The 18,126-nt window shown below is 44.3% G+C and overlaps 1 protein-coding gene across 3 annotated transcripts in view; it reads left to right on the forward strand.

The window, feature by feature from the left end:
• Nucleotides 1–18,126, forward strand: part of CPT1A (carnitine palmitoyltransferase 1A) — a 522,885-nt gene that overhangs the window by 326,761 nt on the left and 177,998 nt on the right. For all 3 annotated transcript variants that reach the window (XM_069223030.1, XM_069223032.1, XM_069223031.1), the window contains exon 13: nt 12,684–12,800. In XM_069223030.1, the coding sequence (XP_069079131.1) occupies nt 12,684–12,800 (117 nt within the window). The remainder of the gene's footprint in view (nt 1–12,683; nt 12,801–18,126) is intronic.

Below are 18,126 nucleotides of genomic sequence, written 5' to 3' on the forward strand. Positions count from 1 at the left end.
CTTTCACTGGAGAAGTGACCCCCAGGAGTCCCTCTCCCTTGCCCAAGTGGAGGTTTCCCCGAGGAATCCCCCCCTTGCCTGCCTGCAGCGCTGAAGAGATCCCGAGATCTCTCATAGACTAACATTGCGAACCCGACGCTTGTTTCTACACTGCACCCGGCCGCCCCCGCGCCGCTGAGGGTGAAATTTCTGTGTGGACCTGTGTCCCCCCCGGTGCCCTACAAAACCCCCCTGGTCTGCCCTCCGAAGACGCGGGTACTTACCTGCAAGCAGACCGGAACCGGGGCACCCCCTTCCCTCCATTCTAGCCTATGTGTTTTGGGCACCACTTTGAACTCTGCACCTGACCGGCCCTGAGCTGCTGGTGTGGTGACTTTGGGGTTGCTCTGAACCCCCAACGGTGGGCTACCTTGGACCAAGAACTGAACCCTGTAAGTGTCCTACTTACCTGGTAAAACTAACAAAAACTTACCTCCCCCAGGAACTGTGAAAATTGCACTAAGTGTCCACTTTTAAAACAGCTATTTGTCAATAACTTGAAAAGTATACATGCAATTTTGATGATTTGAAGTTCCTAAAGTACTTACCTGCAATACCTTTCGAATGAGATATTCCATGTAGAATTTGAACCTGTGGTTCTTAAAATAAACTAAGAAAAGATATTTTTCTATATAAAAACCTATTGGCTGGATTTGTCTCTGAGTGTGTGTACCTCATTTATTGTCTTGTGTATGTGCAACAAATGCTTAACACTACTCCTTGGATAAGCCTACTGCTCGACCACACTACCACAAAATAGAGCATTAGTATTATCTATTTTTACCACTATTTTACCTCTAAGGGGAACCCTTGGACTCTGTGCATGCTATTCCTTACTTTGAAATAGCACATACAGAGCCAACTTCCTACAACCGCCAAACTTACCTCTCGCTTCTGTGGTGGAACAACATAAATTTAAACAAAGGGCGGCCTTTCCAAGACCCAGTGCCACAATACGTAATAACAACAGATGCTTCCATGACAGGGTGGGGAGCACACCTCGATCAACACAGCATACAAGGACAATGGAACGTACATCAAACAAAACTGCATATCAATCACCTAGAACTTCTAGCAGTTTTTCAAGCACTAAAAGCCTTCCAACCAATAATAGTTCACAAATACATTCTCGTCAAAACAGACAACATGACGACAATGTATTATCTAAACAAGCAGGGGGGGACGCACTCCACGCAGTTAAGCCTGCTAGCACAAAAAATTTGGCATTGGGCAATTCACAACCAAATTCGCCTAATAGCACAGTTTATACCAGGGATCCAAAATCAACTCGCAGACAATCTCTCACGAGATCATCAACAGGTCCACGAATGGGAAATTCACCCCCAAATTCTGAACACTTATTTCAAACTCTGGGGAACACCTCAGATAGACTTGTTTGCGACAAGGGAGAACGCAAAATGCCAAAACTTCGCATCCAGATACCCACACAAACATACCCAAGGCAATGCCCTATGGATGAACTGGTCAGGGATATTTGCTTACGCTTTTCCTCCTCTCCCTCTCCTTCCTTACCTGGTAAACAAACTCAGTCAAAGCAAACTCAAACTCATATTGATAGCACCAACTTGGGCAAGGCAACCCTGGTACACAACGCTGCTAGACCTATCAGTGGTACCCTGCATCAAATTGCCCAACAGGCCAGATCTGTTGACACAGCACAACCAAAAGATCAGACACCCAGATCCAGCATCGCTGAATCTAGCAATCTGGCTCCTGAAATCCTAGAATTCGGGCACTTACAACTTACCCAAGAATGTATGGAAGTCATAAAACAAGCCAGAAGGCCATCCACCAGGCACTGTTATGCAAGTAAATGGAAGAGGTTTGTTTGCTACTGCCATATTAATCAAATACAACCATTACACACAACTCCAGAACATGTAGTGGGTTACTTGCTTCACTTACAAAAATCTAACCTAGCTTTCTCTTCCATTAAAATACACCTTGCAGCAATATCTGCATACCTGCAGACTACCTATTCAACTTCCCTATATAAGATACCAGTCATTAAAGCATTCATGGAGGGCCTTAGGAGAATTATACCACCAAGAACACTACCTGTTCCTTCATGGAACCTAAATGTTGTCCTAACTAGACTTATGGGTCCACCTTTTGAACCCATGCACTCCTGCGAAATACAATTCCTAACCTGGAAGGTGGCATTTCTCATCGCCATTACTTCCCTAAGAAGAGTAAGCGAGATTCAGGCGTTTACAATACAGGAACCTTTTATACAACTACACAAAAATAAAGTCGTCCTAAGGACCAATCCTAAATTTTTGCCAAAGGTTATTTCACCGTTCCATCTAAATCAAACAGTGGAACTTCCAGTGTTCTTTCCACAGCCAGATACCGTAGCTGAAAGGGCACTACATACATTAGATGTCAAAAGAGCATTGATGTATTACATTGACAGAACAAAAAACATCAGAAAGACTAAACAACTCTTTATTGCATTTCAAAAACCTCATGCAGGAAACCCAATTTCAAAACAAGGTATAGCCAGATGGATAGTTAAATGCATCCAAATCTGCTACCTTAAAGCTAAACGACAGCTGCCCATTACACCAAGGGCACACTCAACCAGAAAGAAAGGTGCTACCATGGCCTTTCTAGGAAACATCCCAATGCAGGAAATATGTAAGGCAGCCACATGGTCTACGCCTCACACATTCACCAAGCACTACTGTGTAGACGTGTTATCCGCACAACAAGCCACAGTAGGGCAAGCTGTATTAAGAACATTATTTCAGACTACTTCCACTCCTACAGGCTGATCCACCGCTTTTGGGGAAATAACTGCTTACTAGTCTATGCAGAACATGCGTATCTACAGCGACAGATGCCATCAAACTGAAAATGTCACTTACCCAGTGTACATCTGTTCGTGTCATCAGTCGCAGTAGATTCGCATGTGCCCACCCGCCTCCCCGGGAGCCTGTAGCAGTTTGTAAGTTACCTTCAATTAATTATATATGTATCATCTCAACCTTAAATAGGTGCATACTTAGTCACTCCATTGCATGGGCACTATTACTACAATTCAACTCCTACCTCACCCTCTGCGGGGAAAAACAATCGAGGATAGAGTCGACGCCCATGCGCAATGGAGACAAAAGGAGGAGTCACTCGGTCCCGTGACTCGAAAGACTTCTTCGAAGAAAAACAACTTGTAACACTCCGGCCCAACACCAGATGGCGAGCTATTGCAGAACATGCGAATCTACTGCGACTGATGCCACGAACAGATGTACACTGGGTAAGTGACATTTTCATTACTCTGTAAGTATCTCTCTGTAACTTGTATTGCTTTAGAGTCACACACATCCAACCTCCTCCCTCGATGCCTGTGCTCATCGCACATGTCTTCTACTATTAAGTAGTTAATACTGGACAATGTACATAGTATATACACATTCTTACCCATTGTGCAAAAAAACAAGCCAACATGGTGTTGGTTCCCATGCGCAGCCCTCACTGAGGAAGGAGTCACAACACATCTCGTGAATTGAAAGACTTCTTTGAACAAAAACAACTTGCCAAAGTCCAACCTCAACACTGCTTACAAGGTAAGTAACATCTTTCTTTCTATTAAGAGGTAAAATTTGACAGTGTGAGAGGGAAAGGGTGTGGCTGAGCCTGCCTGTTGTAGCACATAATTTCTACTGTTTGTGCATGGCCAGAGTCTGCTCAGAAACGTTTGCCAGCTATGGCTTTGACAAGATAAAAAAGATAAAAAGACCTTTGTTTATTTCAAAAAGGTGTAGCAGTAAAGCCAGGGTGAAATCAGAAGTTAACCATATACTTGGGTAATACCAGATACCAAAATAGGCCTGTATGTTTTTTTTGTTCAGTCACACTTAAGGTCTCTCAGTGTGAGTTGCCTTGTTATGCATGCTATTTCTATGGAACATTTACAATGAAACAATATCAAATGTTCAATGGCATCTGTCGCTGTAGATACGCATGTTTTGCATAGCTCGCCATCTGGTGTTGGGCCGGAGTGTTACAAGTTGTTTTTCTTCGAAGAAGTCTTTCGAGTCACGGGACCGAGTGACTCCTCCTTTTGTCTCCATTGCGCATGGGCGTCGACTCCATCTTCGATTGTTTTTTTTCCGCCATCGGGTTCGGACGTGTTCCTGTCGCTCCGAGTTTCGGAACGGAAAGATAGCTAATTTCGGAAGATTTTCGTCGGTATTGTTGCGTTCGGGATCGGCGTAGTTAGATTCAACACCGCGTCTAAGATCGAAGAGCTCCGGTGCCCTTCGGGGTAATTTTTTCGATCCCCCGTCGGGGCCTGGTCGGCCCGACCGCGTGCAGAAGAACGCCGATGGAACGGACCCCGTTCCGTTTCTGTCCCAAATGCCACAATAAATACCCCTATACAGACCAACACTTGGTCTGCAACCTGTGCCTGTCACCTGAGCACAGTGAAGACACCTGCGAGGCCTGTCGTGCGTCCGGTCCCGAAAAACACTCCGAGACCGTCGAGCCAGAAGACTTCAGATGGCGTCCGCGCTGACAGCCCACCGGGAGTTCGAGGAACAAGAAGAGGAGGGAACCTTTTCGATCCAAGAATCGGACTCCGAAGGATTCGACGATACACAAACCGTGAGTAAGACGTCGAAAACCACTCAGAAGAAGATTTACAAGGCCCAGGGGACGCCACTGCCACCAGGCCATGGCTCGACCCATAAATTCGGTGACCGACCGTCGGCACCGAAAAAGGCCCAAACAGTGCCGAGATCGTCCGACTCCGGTCGAGACACCGGCACGCAGCCTTCTCGGGACCGAGAAAGTGCTGGGGACAAGCATCGACACCGAGATACCGGTGTAGACACGGCTCGACGCCGAGACAGCGGCACCGAAGAAGATCGACGCCGAGAGGTTTCGGCCCCGAAAAAGAAAAAAGTCACCTCGGAGCCGAAAAAAGATGCAGACAGGGTTTCGGTGCCAAAACAAACTGCAACCGACCCAGTTTCAGGCTCTTATACAGAAGAGCACTCGCTAACCTCCCAAATGCAAAAGCATAGGTTTGAGGAAGAGCTACACTCAACTGATGTAGACCATACGCAGAAGCGTATTTTCATACAGCAGGGGACAGGAAAAATAAGCACCCTTCCCCCTATTAGAAGAAAGAGAAGATTGGAGTTCCAAACTGAACAAACACCACAAACAAAAGTGGTGAAAAAAGTGACCCCACCACCCTCTCCTCCACCTGTGATTAACGTCTCACCAGCACAAACTCCATCACATTCCCCAGCTCACACCACCATGAGCCAGGGTGACCAAGATCAAGACGCATGGGACTTATACGACGCCCCAGTGTCAGATAACAGTCCGGAGGCATACCCTACGAAGCCATCTACACCAGAGGACAGCACTGCGTATTCTCAAGTGGTGGCTAGAGCAGCACAATTTCACAATGTAAGCCTCCACTCAGAACAGGTCGAGGATGACTTTTTATTCAACACACTCTCCTCCACCCACAGCTCCTACCAAAGCCTGCCTATGCTCCCTGGTATGCTCCGGCACGCAAAAGAAATCTTTAAGGAGCCGGTCAAAAGTAGGGCAATCACACCAAGAGTGGAAAAAAAGTATAAGGCGCCTCCTACAGACCCGGCTTTCCTCACTATACAACTGCCACCAGACTCTGTCGTTGTAGGAGCAGCTAGGAGAAGGGCCAACTCCCACACATCTGGAGATGCACCACCCCCAGATAAAGAAAGCCGCAAGTTCGATGCAGCTGGTAAGAGAGTCGCAGCACAAGCTGCAAACCAGTGGCGCATCGCTAACTCCCAGGCACTACTTGCACGCTATGACAGAGCCCATTGGGATGAGATGCAACATCTCATTGACCATCTGCCCAAGGACCTACAAAATAGGGCAAAACAAGTGGTTGAGGAGGGACAGACCATTTCCAACAACCAAATCCGCTCCTCCATGGACACTGCAGATACAGCTGCACGGACAATTAATACATCTGTAACTATCAGAAGGCATGCATGGCTCCGAACGTCTGGATTTAAACCAGAGATTCAGCAAGCAGTTCTCAATATGCCTTTTAACGAAAAAGAACTGTTCGGTCCAGAAGTGGACACAGCGATTGAGAAACTCAAAAAAGACACGGACACTGCTAAAGCCATGGGCGCACTCTACTCCCCGCAGAGCAGAGGGAATTACAGCACATTCCGTAAAACACCCTTTAGAGGGGGGTTTCGGGGTCAGAGCACACAAGCCAGCACCTCACAGGCAACACCGTCCAGTTACCAGGGACAGTACAGAGGAGGTTTTCGGGGACAATATAGAGGAGGGCAATTCCCTAGGAATAGAGGAAAATTTCAAAGCCCCAAAACCCCTACTACTAAGCAGTGACTCACATGTCACTCACCCCCTCCACACAACACCAGTGGGGGGAAGAATAAGTCATTATTACAAAGCATGGGAGGAAATCACTACAGACACTTGGGTTCTAGCAATTATCCAACATGGTTATTGCATAGAATTTCTACAATTCCCTCCAAACATACCACCAAAAGCACAAAATTTGACAAAACATCATTCCAATCTCCTGGAGATAGAAGTGCAGGCACTATTGCAAAAGAATGCAATCGAATTAGTGCCAAACACACAAATAAACACAGGAGTTTACTCACTGTACTTTCTGATACCAAAGAAGGACAAAACGCTGAGACCAATCCTAGACCTCAGAATAGTGAACACATTCATCAAATCAGACCACTTTCACATGGTCACACTACAAGAAGTATTACCATTGCTAAAACTACACGACTACATGACAACTTTAGACCTCAAGGACGCGTATTTCCATATACCAATACACCCATCGCACAGGAAATACCTAAGGTTTGTATTCAAAGGAATACATTACCAATTCAAGGTACTGCCTTTCGGATTAACAACCGCACCAAGAGTCTTTACCAAATGTCTAGCGGTAGTCGCTGCACACATCAGAAGGCAGCAAATACATGCGTTCCCATATCTAGACGACTGGCTAATCAAGGCCCATTCGTTAATAGAGTGCTCAAATCACACAAATCAGATCATACAAACCCTCTTCAAACTAGGGTTCACCGTCAACTTCATGAAATCCAACATTCTGCCGTGCAAGGTACAACAATACCTAGGAGCCATAATAGACACAACAAAAGGAGTAGCCACTCCAAGTCCCCAAAGAATTCAAAATTTCAACACCATCATACAACGCATGTATCCAACACAAAAGATACAAGCAAAGATGATATTACAACTCCTAGGCATGATGTCTTCATGCATAGCCATTGTCCCAAACGCAAGACTGCACATGAGGCCCTTACAACAGTGCCTAGCATCACAGTGGTCTCAAGCACAGGGTCATCTTCTAGATCTGGTGTTAATAGACCGCCAAACTTACCTCTCGCTTCTGTGGTGGAACAACATCAATTTAAACAAAGGGCGGCCTTTCCAAGACCCAGTGCCACAATACGTAATAACAACAGATGCTTCCATGACAGGGTGGGGAGCACACCTCGATCAACACAGCATACAAGGACAATGGAACGTACATCAAACAAAACTGCATATAAATCACCTAGAACTTCTAGCAGTTTTTCAAGCACTAAAAGCTTTCCAACCAATAATAGTTCACAAATACATTCTCGTCAAGACAGACAACATGACAACAATGTATTATCTAAACAAGCAAGGGGGGACGCACTCCACGCAGTTAAGCCTGCTAGCACAAAAAATTTGGCGTTGGGCAATTCACAACCAAATTCGACTAATAGCACAATTTATACCAGGGATCCAAAATCAACTCGCAGACAATCTGTAAAGAAATGGCTCCCTGTTGCAGTTACCCCCCACTTTTTGCCTGATACTGATGCTGACTTGACTGAGAAGAGTGCTGGGACCCTGCTAACCAGGCCCCAGCACCAGTGTTCCTTCACCTAAAATGTACCATTGTATCCACAATTGGCACACCCTGGCATTCAGATAAGTCCCTTGTAACTGGTACTTCTAGTACCAAGGGCCCTGATGCCAAGGAAGGTCTCTAAGGGCTGCAGCATGTCTTATGCCACCCTAGAGACCCCTCACTCAGCACAGACCCACTGCTTACAAGCCTGTGTGTGCTAGTGAGAACAAAATGAGTAAGTCGACATGGCACTCCCCTCAGGGTGCCATGCCAGCCTCTCACTGCCTATGCAGTATAGGTAAGACACCCCTCTAGCAGGCCTTACAGCCCTAAGGCAGGGTGCACTATACCATAGGTGAGGGTACCAGTGCATGAGCATGGTACCCCTACAGTGTCTAAACAAAACCTTAGACATTGTAAGTGCAGGGTAGCCATAAGAGTATATGGTCTGGGAGTCTGTCAAACACGAACTCCACAGCACCATAATGGCTACACTGAAAACTGGGAAGTTTGGTATCAAACTTCTCAGCACAATAAATGCACACTGATGCCAGTGTACATTTTATTGTAAAATACACCCCAGAGGGCACCTTAGAGGTGCCCCCTGAAACTTAACCGACTGTCTGTGTAGGCTGACTAGTTCCAGCAGCCTGCCACACCAGAGACATGTTGCTGGCCCCATGGGGAGAGTGCCTTTGTCACTCTGAGGCCAGTAACAAAGCCTGCACTGGGTGGAGATGCTAACACCTCCCCCAGGCAGGAACTGTGACACCTGGCGGTGAGCCTCAAAGGCTCACCCCTTTGTCACAGCCCAGCAGGGCACTCCAGCTTAGTGGAGTTGCCCGCCCCCTCCGGCCACGGCCCCCACTTTTGGCGGCAAGGCTGGAGGGAACAAAGAAAGCAACAAGGAGGAGTCACTGGCCAGTCAGGACAGCCCCTAAGGTGTCCTGAGCTGAGGTGACTCTAACTTTTAGAAATCCTCCATCTTGCAGATGGAGGATTCCCCCAATAGGGTTAGGATTGTGACCCCCTCCCCTTGGGAGGAGGCACAAAGAGGGTGTACCCACCCTCAGGGCTAGTAGCCATTGGCTACTAACCCCCCAGACCTAAACACACCCTTAAATTTAGTATTTAAGGGCTACCCTGAACCCTAGAAAATTAGATTCCTGCAACTACAAGAAGAAGGACTGCCTAGCTGAAAAACCCCTGCAGAGGAAGACCAGAAGACGACAACTGCCTTGGCTCCAGAAACTCACCGGCCTGTCTCCTGCCTTCCAAAGATCCTGCTCCAGCGACGCCTTCCAAAGGGACCAGCGACCTCGACATCCTCTGAGGACTGCCCCTGCTTCGAAAAGACAAGAAGCTCCCGAGGACAGCGGACCTGCTCCAAGAAAAGCTGCAACTTTGTTTCCAGCAGCTTTAAAGAACCCTGCAAGCTCCCCGCAAGAAGCGTGAGACTTGCAACACTGCACCCGGCGACCCCGACTCGGCTGGTGGAGAACCGACACCTCAGGAGGGACCCCAGGACTACTCTGATACTGTGAGTACCAAAACCTGTCCCCCCTGAGCCCCCACAGCGCCGCCTGCAGAGGGAATCCCGAGGCTTCCCCTGACCGCGACTCTTTGAACCTAAAGTCCCGACGCCTGGGAGAGACCCTGCACCCGCAGCCCCCAGGACCTGAAGGACCGGACTTTCACTGGAGAAGTGACCCCCAGGAGTCCCTCTCCCTTGCCCAAGTGGAGGTTTCCCCGAGGAATCCCCCCCTTGCCTGCCTGCAGCGCTGAAGAGATCCCGAGATCTCTCATAGACTAACATTGCGAACCCGACGCCTGTTCCTACACTGCACCCGGCCGCCCCAGCGCTGCTGAGGGTGAAATCTCTGTGTGGACTTGTGTCCCCCCCGGTGCCCTACAAAACCCCCCTGGTCTGCCCTCCGAAGACGCGGGTACTTACCTGCAAGCAGACCGGAACCGGGGCACCCCCTTCTCTCCATTCTAGCCTATGTGTTTTGGGCACCACTTTGAACTCTGCACCTGACCGGCCCTGAGCTGCTGGTGTGGTGACTTTGGGGCTGCTCTGAACCCCCACCGGTGGGCTACCTTGGACCAAGAACTGAACCCTGTAAGTGTCTTACTTACCTGGTAAAACTAACAAATACTTACCTCCCCTAGGAACTGTGAAAATTGCACTAAGTGTCCACTTTTAAAACAGCTATTTGTCAATAACTTGAAAAGTATACATGCAATTTTGATGATTTGAAGTTCCTAAAGTACTTACCTGCAATACCTTTCGAATGAGATATTACATGTAGAATTTGAACCTGTGGTTCTTAAAATAAACTAAGAAAAGATATTTTTCTATATAAAAACATATTGGCTGGATTTGTCTCTGAGTGTGTGTACCTCATTTATTGTCTTGTGTATGTACAACAAATGCTTAACACTACTCCTTGGATAAGCCTACTGCTCGACCACACTACCACAAAATAGAGCATTAGTATTATCTATTTTTACCACTATTTTACCTCTAAGGGGAACCCTTGGACTCTGTGCATGCTATTCCTTACTTTGAAATAGCACATACAGAGCCAACTTCCTACACAATCTCTCTCGAGATCACCAACAGGTCCACGAATGGGAAATTCACCCCCAAATTCTGAACACCTATTTCAAACTCTGGGGAACACCTCAAATAGACTTGTTTGCGACGAAGGAGAACGCAAAATGCCAAAACTTCGCATCCAGATTCCCACACAAACAGTCCCAAGGCAATGCCCTATGGATGAACTGGTCAGGGATATTTGCTTACGCTTTTCCTCCTCTCCCTCTCCTTCCTTACCTGGTAAACAAACTCAGTCAAAACAAACTCAAACTCATATTAATAGCACCAACTTGGGCAAGGCAACCCTGGTACACAACGCTGCTAGACCTATCAGTAGTACCCTACATCAAATTGCCCAACAGGCCAGATCTGTTGACACAACACAACCAAAAGATCAGACACCCAGATCCAGCATCGCTGAATCTAGCAATCTGGCTCCTGAAATCCTAGAATTCGGGCACTTACAACTTACCCAAGAATGTATGGAAGTCATAAAGCAAGCCAGAAGGCCATCCACCAGGCACTGCTATGCAAGTAAATGGAAGAGGTTTGTTTGCTACTGCCATATTAATCAAATACAACCATTACACACAACTCCAGAACATGTAGTGGGTTACTTGCTTCACTTACAAAAATCTAACCTGGCTTTCTCTTCCATTAAAATACACCTTGCAGCAATATCTGCATACCTGCAGACTACCTATTCAACTTCCCTATATAAGATACCAGTCATTAAAGCATTCATGGAGGGCCTTAGGAGAATTATACCACCAAGAACACCACCTGTTCCTTCATGGAACCTAAATGTTGTCCTAACTAGACTTATGGGTCCACCTTTTGAACCCATGCACTCCTGCGAAATACAGTTCCTAACCTGGAAGGTTGCATTTCTCATCGCCATTACTTCCCTAAGAAGAGTAAGCGAGATTCAGGCGTTTACAATACAAGAACCTTTTATACAACTACACAAGAATAAGGTCGTCCTAAAGACTAATCCTAAATTTTTGCCAAAGGTTATTTCAACGTTCCATCTAAATCAAACAGTGGAACTTCCAGTGTTCTTTCCACAGCCAGATACCGTAGCTGAAAGGGCACTACATACATTAGATGTCAAAAGAGCATTAATGTATTACATTGACAGAACAAAGAACATCAGAAAGACTAAACAACTATTTATTGCATTTCAAAAACCTCATGCAGGAAACCCAATATCAAAACAAGGTATAGCCAGATGGATAGTTAAATGCATCCAAATCTGCTACCTTAAAGCTAAACGACAGCTGCCCATTACACCAAGGGCACACTCAACCAGAAAGAAAGGTGCTACCATGGCCTTTCTAGGAAACATCCCAATGCAAGAAATATGTAAGGCAGCCACATGGTCTACGCCTCACACATTCACCAAGCACTACTGTGTAGACGTGTTATCCGCACAACAAGCCACAGTAGGTCAAGCCGTATTAAGAACATTATTTCAAACTACTTCCACTCCTACAGGCTGAGCCACCGCTTTTGGGGAGATAACTGCTTACTAGTCTATGCAAAATATGCGTATGTACAGCGACAGATGCCATCGAACTGAAAATGTCACTTACCCAGTGTACATCTGTTCGTGGCATCAGTCGCTGTAGATTCGCATGTGCCCACCCGCCTCCCCGGGAGCCTGTAGCAGTTTGGAAGTTACCTTCAACTATTTGTATATGTATCATCTCAACCTTAAATAGGTACATACTTAGTCACTCCATTGCATGGGCACTATTACTACAATTCAACTCCTACCTCACCCTCTGCGGGGAAAAACAATCGAAGATGGAGTCGACGCCCATGCGCAATGGAGACAAAAGGAGGAGTCACTCGGTCCCGTGACTCGAAAGACTTCTTCGAAGAAAAACAACTTGTAACACTCCGGCCCAACACCAGATGGCGAGCTATGCAAAACATGCGAATCTACAGCGACTGATGCCACGAACAGATGTACACTGGGTAAGTGACATTTTCATTCCTCCTCTTGATGCCTGAGACTTGTCCACAAGAAATTAGGAAAATGTGTTCTTAGCGCTTGCCTTTTTTACATTAATGTTGTTGATTTTGCTTCTTTGTTTGCAGTATGTTCTGGCCACAGACAGTTTTCAGCTTGGGTACAGTGACGATGGGCATTGCAAAGGAGAAAAAAACCCAAGTATCCCACCTCCAACTAGATTGCAGTGGGACATCCCAGCAGAGGTGAGTGTGTCCAAGTGTTTAAGAAATGTCTATTTCCATTGCTTACTCTGTACCTTGTGACAGTGTTAAAAGGTTTTTAGTTTACAAACCTCTTGGTATTTGGATACCTTTTGTCAAGATGGCACGTACCACTGATGAACAAAAGTCATTTGACTGCAAACTGCCTGCATCGATATACCATGATTTACGTGGAGCATAAAGTCATTTGGGGCTGACTATGAAACCAAGTGCAATGATTTACATTTTGTCTGCTATGAAGTTCACTGATGGTTTCCCAGGCTCATTACTTAGCTGCTGTGCCCAACAGTTATAATGTACCAAAGTACGAACCAGCATTTATCCATGACGCCACTGTAGGGCTTTTAAAACTTTGTTTCTGCTCATTGTGCTGTGTTTTCTTTAATATCAGGCAAATGCCACACCATCTCTTTGTTGCGACTTTGCACCCCATCATTGCAGATTGTCATTACTTGTTTTCATACAGTGCATCATCCCTTCCATTTGCTGTTTCCAAATGCTGTGAATAACTTTTTACTAATACTCATTGTAATGGTGCACAGTTTATGAATGTCAGGAGGATGGAAGATTAAGCTAGTTTTATTGAAATTTAAACATCACTGCATGTTTCAGCGGCGAACCTTTAACTTGCAAAGGCATCCTGTCATAAACTATACAGTAGTGAATCAGGTACACAAACTAGAGTCGGGACCTTAATAAAAGGTGTCTCCATGTTCAGTTAACTTCGTCTATAGCAGCCTGCATATTTTGTTCTGTGGAATCCTGTAGCACCAACAAGGACAGTTGAAAAACATTTTTTTTAAAGTTCAGACTAGATAACAAGATTAATCCTTTTATGAGCTTCTCTGCCTGACACAAGTATACAGATAGAGGACTGCAAGGTTGATGAAAGTTACTAGCCTGCATGAACCTCCCTACCCTGTCCCATCCACAAACTCTCTAATTGTTGCCTGGTGCCATACAGATTCATATTACATGACTGACAGACCCTGACCTGTCTTTTAGACAGCATATCAAAATCACTTGCTCAATGGGCTTCAAACTTTTAAGAATATTGGAAAAATCTTGTCTTTCCTCTGTGCAGAATCTAGAAAGTACCTTTTTCAGGCTCAGATTGTAGCCAAATTATATTATTGCAGCTCTGTGCATTGGCCTACTTGAGTATCTCTTGGACAAACTGCAGTTACTTCAAAACACATCAAGCAGGTTAGTGCATGACTAAAGAAGCCAAAGCCCATTTTCTATGAACTTGTGTGATTGTTTTAGCTCCCAATCTGCAAGTGATATCAATTTAAGGCTTTGTGCTTGACTACTCTTATTTGCCTGGTACGATCCATCGCAAATTTTACGATCCCGTTAAGCCTTTAGAGTTATTGTCCCCAAGTTCAGAAGGGCCAGAATGGGTGTTGTTCTCTGTCAGTAACCACTGCCAAACTTTGGAATTTTTGTCCTTTGTATCTGCTCTCCCAATCTAATCTGGGAGCTTTTAGTAAAAATCCTAACTTTCCTATTCCGAAATAGCATCTAGTTACGGCCTTTTTCCCTCCCTACTGAGACCATAATGTACTATCTCCATCTCCAACTCTGGATTGACCCCCTGCCTTTCTTTTGTTTACGTCTTAGTGCCAGGACACTATGTTCTGGACGTAGATGTCTGAGCTTCTATAAAGTTAATCATAAATCACTGGCTCACCGAGCCACAGCCAGCTGCCTTTATCCATGCATTTTGCAAGTATGTGGTTGTGCCTCACTGTACATGCACACTATAATAGCTTGGTCAAATACTGCACAATACATCTGAATGAATGGTGTAACATTATTAGTTAAGAGATGGCTTACTAGTCTCATAACATTTTGAATAATCAATGAACTTGCCAGCCATCAAAAAAATAAAATAAATAACCAGCAGAAATAGAATGAAAACAAGGCATGGCTTCAACTGAATGCTGTTCTCATCAATAAGAAAATGCAATACTTCGCATACGTTTTACCAGTATGTAAGTAATATCTGCACCGCTTTAAGATCTGACATTAACAGTGGTGCCTGTAAAGTACTAGTCAAATTGCAACTCTACCCTATATCATTTTTCATATTTTTTTTCTTTGGCTCTCCTTTCCTTCTAAATCATACTTCAGTAACTTCTATTCAACTCTGACCATGTTTTTCAGCTCTTCTGGCCATTTTGGTTCCCCTTCTCCATTCTTGCTTTCTGTTCAGGGTCATGTTGCAAATAAAAGTAATCCAACAAACTTTTCTTACCTGTCTTTATTTTTTCCCTTCTATATTTTTGTACAAACTTCCACTTGTAAGTTTTTTTTGTTCTTTTTTTTTGTGACGTTTTGAAAATGTCTTTTTTATACCATCTGGACCAGAGATTTGTTAATGGGTCCAAGAAATGCAGGCCTCATTTTGATCTAGCTTTGAAATACTTGATTGATGTCTAAACCTATGTCAGCAAATCAATCTAAAACTATAATAAGAAAATTATGAAAATATATATATGTGGGTTGGGCTTTGGGGAGATGATTGTTAGGGGCCTTGAGTGAAGGGGGAAGCTTTGCTCGAGCCTTGCTCCTGTCAATGACTTGCATTTGTTTTTCATGCTTTGTCACTTCTTGGCAGGGCTGTCAGTCAAGAATCTGGCATTTTGAGGACAGTCATGTGTTCCCTTTTTATTCACTGGTTCTGGTGATGGGGCCTGAACTAATCCTTCTATCAGACACAAGCTTTTAATTGAGAGCAGCTATACAGTGCTAATCATTTATCTCAGTTATAACTTGATTTCTTTTACTGTATTGTCATGACGATATCCTGGTTGATTTTTAGCTTTTTTTTCTTTTGTTGTTCTCTTTTTCATTTCAAAAACTTTTTATTTTATATTAAAGAAGCAAAATACATCTAAGATTCATGATACTACAGCACACTGCATCAGAAGTTACTAACAAAATATCTACTTTGGTAGTAAGGCATATACCAAAAGATATATTGGATGATCTAATAATGCTATTATTGTTTGTACTTTATACATTATTGGGAGAAAGAGAGAGAGGAAAGGATGATGAAGTAAAGTACTGAGGAAAGAAAATGGGAAAGTTTGTATACATTTATACCTTATTAATGCACAACAGAGTATATTCAGGGAGGATAGATTTTCTGTAGCTAAAGGTCTAGTTTATACCAGAGTAGATAAGAGGGTTTAGTCCTGAAAGTGGTAATATATAATACATTATCTGCACTTCTCATGACGCAAACCCTTGCCCACCATGTACGGTATGAGATGTTCTTGCAGTCCTTCCAAGTGGAGAGTGAGTTTTAATCCATACAGTCAATAAAAGGTTGATAAGCATTCTATCCCACAAGGTTAGGGAATTGACTAATTGGATGTGAGCAGAGGCATGTATTCCTAAAGATACCAGAGTATGAGTTAGGGACAAATTAATATTGAATATATTTAGATTTTGTTTATTGAGCAGGATACAAAGAGACATAAACTTCGCAGAATGACAAATTATCATCTTCTTATATAAATAACGCAATAGCGAAACTTAGCAGCAAAATCAAGTGTACAGATGCTGCAGTACATTTACAAATTCGAAAAAGTAGGGTCCTGATTAAAAATAATTATAGAGAAAAGTGCCTTGTGGAAATCAACGCAATACATAATCAGCTAAACCACTTCTTGATTACATATATATATATATATAGCAGGAGATAGTAAAGTGTGAAGGTATGCAATCATAAAGGCAACAAGTGCACAGTGCCAATCGATCTCCAGACATGTAACCAGAAAATGAACCTACGAACCACTGCACAGCTTTCAGTTGTGGCTCATTACTCTAAAATTTTCTTCATTGCTGGAAGATCAGCAAAATGTATGAGGGAACCACAAGCCCCCTCTGTCCACCTGTTATATGTAAGATTATTTCCAGATAAGTGGATGTTGAGGACCCGGGTCTCCTTTCTCCCATAGGTGGTAATTGGTTTTTATGTCGAGCAAAACATCACCCTCCCAGCATTCTTCGCTCCACTTCACCCATCTAAATAGGTGAGAATCCATCTGCTGGATACCAAAAGAGCTTTCAGATTCTACATTGATCGTACCAAGGAACATACTGTGGATGATCGCTTCTTCATTGCATTCGCTTCAGCAAAGAAGGGCACAGCAGTGGAAAACAAGGACCCTTTCTTACAGAGTTGTTCTCTGTATCAAAACCTGCTATGCACTGGCTAAGAAGCAGTCCCTAAGAAGGCTTGAGGGCTTGCTCTTCTGGTGCCAAGACTGCTACAGATAAGTTGACAGGCGGAATTCCTGTTATAGACATTGGCCAGGCTGCTGAGTGTCGTTCCACATGTACACGAAGCACTGCTGTCTCGATAGCCAAGTGCGATGAGAAGGGCTTTTTGCCAGCTTGGTCATGAGGACTTTCTGATTTAAACAAGTTTGCATACCCACCTCAGGGGGGATACTGCTTTGTTATTTAATCAAAAAGTGCGGAATCCGCTTTTAGAAGTGTCCATCAAAAGAACAAGTTACTTACCTTTGGTGACGGTCTTTCTGGTGGATACTGTACCAACCCTCCAACTTCACCATTCTTTTAGCTGGATTCTTTTGCTGAAAAAGTTCAGAAATATGGTCAGGACTAATTTGCTGTTTTGCTCGGCATCTGGGAATGAGGATGTCAACACTCACTGGTGGTGCCTATATGAGGCCCTGAAATTCCAGAGCGCTTCCTAATGTTGGTACCGAGCCTCAAGATCCCATATACCGACATGCAAGGGTACACTAAAGATTGTCCGCATCCAGTCTGACACTGAAATTATTTTCAAAAGGTTTTCAATTGCAGTTCAGAGAATTGTGATTGAGGGTTTGAAGGTAAATGGTGCAATATTGTAAGTATCGGCTGAAATGTTTGTAGGAGGCTGAATTTAAAAGCAGTTGGAGTAAATCGATGGATTACCTTCTATGTTTTATAAACAGTTCTGAATATGGTGAAAACAGCTGCCTTAGCAATTGCCTCTCATTAATAGATACATTTGGTGACATGGTACTCATACAGACCACATTTGCCATCAAGTCTTCATATAGTTTCTTTATCTGGATGATCATCATTGAACCAAAACAAATGTTAATCAGAACTTTCCAAAGAAATGGCCAGGAGACCTTATTGAATGTGGTTTTGGCACTGTAGGAAGTTGGCTCTGTATATACTATTTCAAAGTAAGAAATAGCATGCACAGAGTCCAAGGGTTCCCCTTAGAGGTAAGATAGTGGCAAAACGAGCCTAATGCTCTATTTTGTGGTAGTGT

Source organism: Pleurodeles waltl, chromosome 3_1 (genome assembly GCF_031143425.1).
Source record: "Pleurodeles waltl isolate 20211129_DDA chromosome 3_1, aPleWal1.hap1.20221129, whole genome shotgun sequence".
Lineage (NCBI taxonomy): Eukaryota > Metazoa > Chordata > Amphibia > Caudata > Salamandridae > Pleurodeles > Pleurodeles waltl.